We start from the raw sequence: 7856 nt of genomic DNA on the forward strand, positions 1-7856 counted from the left end.
AATTTTAGTATTAAAGATCCTTTTAATAATTAAATCTTCCTTAACGGTTCTTTAAAATAATTTTCCCATCTAAAAAGTTACTACTTATACTTGCCTATCAGACTCTATGGTTCTAAATATCAAACTTATGATCAAGAGAATTAGTAGAAATTTAAGAACTCTCAAATTTTTTTCCCCTCAGTCAGCTTTTTTTTATATTTTTGGTCGATGGGTCAGCTATTTTGTTTTTAAGCTAGCAGCGCAAACCTGTTGTCACCTGAAAACTGCTATTTGGGCCCATTGTAATCATATTGGGCCGTCTAAAATAGAACGGCCCAGAAGATGCCCACGAAGGAGTGAAGTTAGGGTTTATGGAATAACCTTTTAAGTAGCCGCTACTCTCTTTCTCTATTTTGTTGAGCTTGCTGCCGGAGGAGGAAGGAGACGATTGAAGCCCTAGCTAGGTTGCACCCTCAGATCTCGTCTCAAACCTCGCATTCTCATCATGGTTCGCTACCTTCTTCCTTCATCATTCTGATTTCATGTTTATCGAATCTCTATACTCATTTAATCCATCTTCTGTTGCTCAATTTGCATCAAAATCTTTGTGCTTTGCAACCATAGGGTTTGATGTTAATCTTTCGAATGCGAATATTACCATGGTGTATGGACTGAAACCTCTATCTTATAGATTGAATTTCTTGTGGTATTTTTGTTAGTTTGAATTTTTGTTTTGATATTGTTAGTTTCTTGATAGTGTACAATATTATGGAATGGTGTTCAAATCCGGTTTTTGAATTTGGATTTTTGTTGTTCTGATTGCAACAGGCGAGAGGATTAAAGAAGCATTTGAAGAGGCTCAATGCACCCAAGCATTGGATGCTTGACAAACTCGGTGGTGCTTTTGTGAGTAAAAGTTTCAGTAATTTTTAATACTTACCAAATTATTTCCATGGTGTGTTTTCTAGACTTACGTGAAATTGATGCGTTGTTTGTTTGTTCCTGGGTACCTGCATAGGCACCTAAACCGTCTTCTGGACCACACAAATCCAGGGAGTGTCTCCCACTCATACTCATCTTGAGAAACAGGTTGAAGTATGCTCTTACTTATCGTGAAGTCATCGCTATTCTGATGCAGCGTCATGTCCTTGTTGATAACAAGGTCAGGACTGACAAGACGTATCCAGCTGGCTTCATGGGTATGTTACATTTGATATTTCGGAACATTTGTCGCTTTGTTGATTCATGTTGATATGATTACTATTGTTTTATTGTTACTTTGATGGTTGAACATATGAAACATCGAGCTTAAATTTTTGTGTTAAGAGTTGTTGATTTATGATAGTTTGTTTTTCTTTTCTCTATGTTTTCCTACAGATGTTGTATCAATCCCCAAGACAAATGAGAACTTCCGTCTTCTTTATGACACAAAGGGCAGATTCCGTCTCCACTCAATCAGGGACGAGGAGGCTAAGGTACTTTTATTTGGTTGCTGAATATTCATTCAATAGGACACTGTATGATGTTTGTGTCAATTTCTTCTATATGTATTTTATCAAGCTGTTTTTATGGTCTCAGTTGTTTTTTCTTGTTGATATTGCAGTTTAAGCTATGCAAGGTTCGTTCAGTGCAGTTTGGTCAGAAGGGTATCCCATACCTCAACACCTTTGATGGTCGTACTATCCGCTACCCTGACCCGCTCATCAGGGCTAATGACACCATTAAGCTGGACTTGGAGGAAAACAAGATCGTTGATTTCATCAAGTTTGATGTTGGGAATGTTGTTATGGTCACTGGGGGAAGGAACAGGGGGCGTGTTGGAGTGATCAAGAACAGGGAGAAGCATAAGGGAAGTTTTGAGACAATCCACGTTCAGGATGCTACTGGTAACGAATTTGCAACCCGTATGGGAAATGTGTTCACCATTGGCAAGGGATCAAAACCATGGGTTTCACTTCCCAAGGGCAAGGGTATTAAGCTGACAATCATTGAGGAAGCTAGGAAAAGGATTGCTTCACAACAAGCAGTTACTGCATAAATCTCCTTATGGATGAATAGACTTGAGTGTTTGCTAGTTTTATTATTTAATGTTATTGTTTTCACTTAGCTCGAGATTTTTGGCTGTTGAATTTTGGGTATTAAATTTTGCTCTATACTATGCCTTGATTCTGCCGTTTAATATTTATGAACAAGTTTACATCACCCATCTTCGATTTCTTTTTTTTTTTTATCCCTCGTGTTAGTTTCTTCTCGTAAATAATCGATGGGGCAGAGTGGCACACTATTGTGGGTTTTCTTCTTAAAACATGTAGGATCCATTTTATGTGGAGTGTGACTTTGTGACCAACTCTTTCGTAGAGCAACATGGACATGCATTCGTGCATAACAATTTGTTTATTTGAGGCCCTAGAAAGTCTATATATCGTGAAATCACATGGTGATTACATAAGAACGCAACACGGAAGTGTAGTGTAAGACTCACAAAAATTGACTTACGAGCATATTGAAATAATAAAAATATAATTTATAATTTTATATCAATAAATTATAATTTATATATTTTAAAAAATTTAAAAAAATCAATTTTATATATTATTTATTTATCAATTAATTATAAATTTTTTAATAATGGAATTTCTGATTTTGTTATTCATTATTATAAAAAAATTGGGTGTTTTAATTTATTATGGATATTAATTTTTTTTTAATTTAAATCCTCAAAACTGAGACTCAAAATTGCATAAGAGACAAAAATCAATAGAAATTTTCTTATGGTATATATATATATAAAAGTTCTTATATTTAAATTGTACAAATATGCAACAAAAAATAAGAATATGATAAGATAATCATAATAAATTAAATTAAAAAGATAAAATCTTTTGATTAGAATTTATATTAATTTTATCTTAAAATTAATTTATTAAATTATCTTTTACTTCACATAGAAATAAGATGTACAAATTACTATCTTATAAAATCAATTACAAAATCTACTTTTATTTTAAAAGGGATATTTTGTGTGTTTTTTTTAAATTAAAGATATGGTATTTGATACAACAAATACTTTGAAAGAAGGTTTGTATCCTAATATAGGACTATCCTTATGAAGCAAATATTTATTATTATCAATCATAACACTAATTTAGTCATTCTGTCCGCTTCATTTACAACTATTAGGATTAAATTTAATAGAAAATAACATGATTAAAGCCATGCGAATGCATGAGTGACCTACGGCTACTAGTATAACTTTTGTTCTATGAATGTCTTTTCTTTTCTTTTTTGTGGAATGAAAATAATTTTCTTCTTCTACAAGCAAGAGATAATTCTATTACATCTTGCTTTCATTTTTCTATTTAAGGCTGTCATGGTACATATGATTCAGACTTCACGATAAATAAGAACAAAAATATAATTACAAACTATTTTGATTCATGAAAAGGAAGCAATAATAACATTTATAAAACAAAATTGTATTAGTAACACCATGTAAATACATCACAGTAAGTTGGAGTAATTCACTAATTGTATAAATACTTAACAAGTTAATTAGTGTCAAATCCATCGTCTATAATCTAATTTGTGTCAAGCTTTTTTTATACTAACTCAACTCTTTCCAATGGCAACCAAATAAAATATGAAAAAGTAATCATTAATAATGGCATAAAAATTACATAAAAATATTTTATAACTAGTTTCCATGGATCAAATGCTTTCAAAAAGTTCTTATAATTAATATATTTTAAACTAATAACTTACACTCCCATCCAAAGCCCCTTCGGCATAGCCATCGAGACTCTAGATAGAAACTAGCTCACCGTCTCCTTCAGCATTGCCATCAAGGCCAAAGAGCTAGGAATCAAATATTATTAATAAGAAAAATTATGAATTACAATTATATCTAGAATGTTCCTGTTCACAGACAAGTCTTGTATTCCTACCTCATTGTTCCTATATTTTCATTTTTCAACCTAAATAAAAATCTTTAGTACATTTACATGTTCTTCCTCCTTTAAGCAAATCCTCCATCTATTAAACCCTTTGGATTAGGGTACAATTCCTACATTGGAAAACAATTAAAATAGTGTAACTATCATGGATAATAGAATTTAAAATAGCCAATTTAATATTTCTTATATTAGTGGAAATTGAATTAGACTAACTAATTGAGAGTAAAGAAATGACTTACAATGATCAAATTACATCATAAATGCTTTTTCTTAACTTTTCTCCTTTAGCTAATCTTTTTTTACGTATAAAATATTTCTGAGTATGACTGACAATTTGATGATAAGTTCTTGTTTTGACATAATATTCTGAAATTCTTGACCAATTTGTACCTTCTGCTTGGTAGCCTCTAACAAATAATCTACCAAAATATGATTTTTGAAATAAGTATTAACAAATTTTACACTAAAAAATTTTAAACAAAAACATTAACTATTTAATTAGTAACAATTTTTTTCTTTTTTGGTTTTCAGTCCAACCAGAAATGTTATTATGTCAACCACTCAACCATTGTCAAAACAAAACAAATTTAGCAATCAACAAAACTATGCCTCATTTGCAATTACTTTAGAGCTCTTTCAAATTGCTAGTTATTGATGCACAAGTACATAGGAAAGGCTGGATTAAGAAGAAAGCAATGAAGTGAAGCAGAGTCGGTCTTTCAAAAGAGGAATGTTAGACTTATATATTGTAGACAACATACAACAAAGTAGAGATATATTTAAAACAAGAGAAGTGCTCCTATATGCTAATACTAGTTGCTTCACTTTCTTCTTTTGTGTAAACACCAATATTCGACTAGATAATAGATAAATAAATAAATAAATAAATAAGAAGAAAAAAGAAGCAATATAATATAATAAATACCTATGCTCATCTTCAGTCCAACGAGAAAATTTCTTTGTATTGTTGGTGTTGGCAGATTGGCTTTGTTCCCTTGTTGCTGCCTCCATTGGTGCTGCCTTCTCTGCTGTGGCGACGACTACCTCCGCCCTGCCATGATAGAAATAAACAATATAATTTTTTTTTCTTTTCCAAAAAAGAACGAAACAAATGTTTGTGTTATTTATTAACACCTTGCAAATTATTTAACGATAAAATAAGTGTAAATTACTATAATAAACCAAATGGCTCCCAAAATTACCCACATCCCCAAAACCAAAAAGGCTACCTGGAAATTATTGAGGGGGATGTTGTTTGTAAATCAAATTTATGAATTTCGATTTACCATGGATTGCGTGTCTAAATCAAATCTATGGGTTTCGATTTACATGCAAATAAAAATCGAATCTCATTGTTTCGATTTAGTGTTTATATAGAATTCAAAGCCATTAGCTTCAATTTATAGACAATTTGCGTTTACATGCAATTCAAATCTAATGGATTCGATTTAGTACCATTTTGCATGGTAGCCTTTTTTATTTTGGGAGATTTGGGTAATTTTGGAAGCCATTTGGTTTATTATAGTAATTTACCCATAAAATAATTTGCCAAACAAGTCCACAAAATTTGTCAGTTTAATTTTTTCTTTTCTTCGTATAAGATTATTTTGACTCTTTTTGTAAAGAAAAATATACAGTTTATTATTGTAATTTAAAAATAATTTATTTATTCAAAAAACAAATCAAGAGGGAAAAAACGTTCATTGTTTATACAGTTTGTTCATAAAACTTCTAAGAAAAAAGAAGAATAGAATAAGTAATTAAAAAAAGAAAGAAAGAGTGGGAGGAGAGAATGAAAATATGTATCGGCTAAAAATAAATAAAGAAATAAAAAGAGAATGAAAATATGTTGAGCACAAACCTGTGATGTTGATGATCAGTGTTATAAGGCGGTGGTGGTGGGGTTGTTGTTGTTGCATTGATGATGGGGATGGAGACAGGGTTGTGTTCCAATGTGGTGGTAGGAGCAGCCATTGTCATAGTCATGTTCTCAAATGCAGTATTCAGAGGAGTGTTTGAAGTATAACCGTTATGGATGACATTGATGTCCTTCATCAGCTTCTTGAAGCGTTCTTGCAGTTGCGCCGGGGTCTTTCCAGGGAGACGAGCAGCAATCAGCTCCCAGCGGTTGCGTTTAGCATACTCAAAACAATTGGCAATAACTGACTCAAAGGCTTTGTTCTCCTCCCAAGTCCAGACCTGAGGTTGCATAGGTTGGAGCTGAAGCTGAGACTCAGGTAGTTGATAACCACAATCAGCAAGAAACTGCTGAAACTGCTGAGGATGAGGGTGGGACTGAGGCTGAGGCTGAGGCTGAGGTTCTGGCAAACACTCAGCAAGAACCATATCGAACTGAGGGTGAGACTGATGTGGTTGATAACCACACGTGTCACTGAAAAACTGAGCTACTGTAATCTCCCTTACATCCGGCTGCGGCTGTAGCTGAGGTGGTTGATTGCCACCCACGTCAATGGCACACTGCTCTACCATATTCCTTCTATCCGCATCCAAGTCTATCATATCCCAAGGATCTATCATATCCAAAGGATCCATCATTGAGAAAGTACCTAGTTCCTCTTCACTCATTCTTAGCTTCTTGCTTCTTCTTCTTCTTCTTCTTCTTCTTCTTGCTTCTTGCTTCTTGCTTCTTCTTCTTCTTCTTCTTCTTCTTCTTCTTCTTCTTCTTCTTCTTCTTCTTAGGTTCTTGCTTGGTTTACTATTTTTAGAAATAGGATTTATATAAGCTTCAATAGAGTGTGTCACTTTAAATTAGATTATGGAAAAATAGGAAGTTTTCGTTTTCAAATTCTGTTTCATTTTTAAATTCTATTTCATTTTCAAAATCCCATTCTAGGATGGACCGACATAATGAAGATACTGAAAGTTATCTATAAACAATAAAAGAAACAGAGTATCTATAAACAAACGGATTTTCAAAATTAAAAATTAAAAACAAAAGAGTTGACTCAACAAAATTTGTTTAAATAGACTAAACTTTTATTTTAAATAACCATGTATCATTAATTCAACCGTTTAAACTTTAAACTCATTGTACATGAGAGCAGCAAAGTTTGTTACAATGTACATGGAGAGTGGTGTAAATGTGGAGTTAAAAATTAACAACTTTTATAAAATCTAACCAGAGTCAGTGAACGTCGCGCGCAGTGACCCTGGCGGTGCTCGAGGCGACCAGCACGGCGGTGGAATCACCACGAGCTGGATGACGTCGTTTCCTTCTTCATTATCTTGTTCGAATTTTTTCTTTTGTTCAGACACAGTGAGAAGTGTTTCCTGCCTTTTCATTTTCCTTTCTGAGTCTCAGATTTCTTCCTTTCTCTGTTTGTTTTATGAGAATGTTCACCGGCGTTGGAGTATGGTCACCGGAGTATCTTTTGAGTAGTGTGTATGAATGAAGGAATGATGTCGGCGTTGTTTTTCTCTGGGAGATAGAGAGAGAACAGTGATTAGGGCTAATGCTGAGGGAACATTCCTGTTTTCATTTTAAGGGAAGAGACATTGGGAAAAACAAAAGCTTTGACTTGACACAATTTTTCAAACAAGTAATCTAGATTCCGTTTGAAGAGTAGCAAAAATTTTTTTTTTTTTCTTTTTACTCTTGAATTACGAAACAATACGCGAATTTTAATTTTTTGAAAAATTGATTCACAGTTTTTTAAAATAGTAGAAATATATGATTTTGTTGTGATAAACACAATAGATATGGATGCCCATTAATATCATGGTTGGGTGACTTAGTTTTCATATTACCAAGAAAGAACTTACATTAATGAAGGTTGAAAATTAATGATTGAAAAATGAATATCTCACATTAAAAGATCCAGCAGATTTTTGGAAAGACTTTGAAGAAAGGTACAATCATCAAAAAACGGTGATACTTCTTCAAGCTCGATATGAATGGACGCA

The 7856-nt window shown here is 32.9% G+C and overlaps 2 protein-coding genes across 2 annotated transcripts; one reads left to right on the forward strand and one right to left on the reverse strand.

Annotated features, from left to right (window-relative positions):
• Window positions 1-372: 372 nt before the first annotated feature.
• Window positions 373-2183, forward strand: LOC130947353 (40S ribosomal protein S4-2). Its single transcript, XM_057876031.1, has 5 exons — window positions 373-487; window positions 808-885; window positions 998-1178; window positions 1357-1454; window positions 1583-2183. Exons 1-5 carry the CDS (start codon window positions 485-487, stop codon window positions 2015-2017), a joined length of 795 nt encoding a protein of 264 aa, XP_057732014.1. The 5' UTR covers window positions 373-484; the 3' UTR covers window positions 2018-2183.
• A 1504-nt stretch (window positions 2184-3687) lies between these two features.
• On the reverse strand, window positions 3688-7412 carry LOC130951623 (uncharacterized). Its single transcript, XM_057880318.1, has 4 exons — window positions 7073-7412; window positions 5794-6648; window positions 4858-4983; window positions 3688-4042 (listed from the first exon to the last, which is right to left on the reverse strand). The coding sequence occupies exons 2-4, from the start codon at window positions 6516-6518 to the stop codon at window positions 4015-4017; spliced, it is 879 nt and encodes a 292-aa protein (XP_057736301.1). The 5' UTR covers window positions 6519-6648; window positions 7073-7412; the 3' UTR covers window positions 3688-4014.
• Between the last annotated feature and the right edge of the window lie 444 nt (window positions 7413-7856).

Source organism: Arachis stenosperma, chromosome 9, assembly GCF_014773155.1.
Source record: "Arachis stenosperma cultivar V10309 chromosome 9, arast.V10309.gnm1.PFL2, whole genome shotgun sequence".
Classification (NCBI taxonomy): Eukaryota; Viridiplantae; Streptophyta; class Magnoliopsida; order Fabales; family Fabaceae; genus Arachis; species Arachis stenosperma.

Excerpts from the sequence above, each read along its gene's own strand:
- LOC130947353 (XM_057876031.1), top strand. Across the intron at positions 1,179-1,356 it reads GTATCCAGCTGGCTTCATGG|ATGTTGTATCAATCCCCAAG; the intron begins GTATGTTACATT and ends GTTTTCCTACAG. Across the intron at positions 1,455-1,582 it reads TCAGGGACGAGGAGGCTAAG|TTTAAGCTATGCAAGGTTCG; the intron begins GTACTTTTATTT and ends TTGATATTGCAG.
- LOC130951623 (XM_057880318.1), bottom strand. The coding sequence starts at position 6,518 with ATGAGTGAAGAGGAACTAGGTACTTTCTCAATGATGGATCCTTTGGAT. Across the intron at positions 4,984-5,793 it reads ACTGATCATCAACATCACAG|GGCGGAGGTAGTCGTCGCCA; the intron begins GTTTGTGCTCAA and ends CTATCATGGCAG. Across the intron at positions 4,043-4,857 it reads TGGACTGAAGATGAGCATAG|GAATTGTACCCTAATCCAAA; the intron begins GTATTTATTATA and ends TTTCCAATGTAG.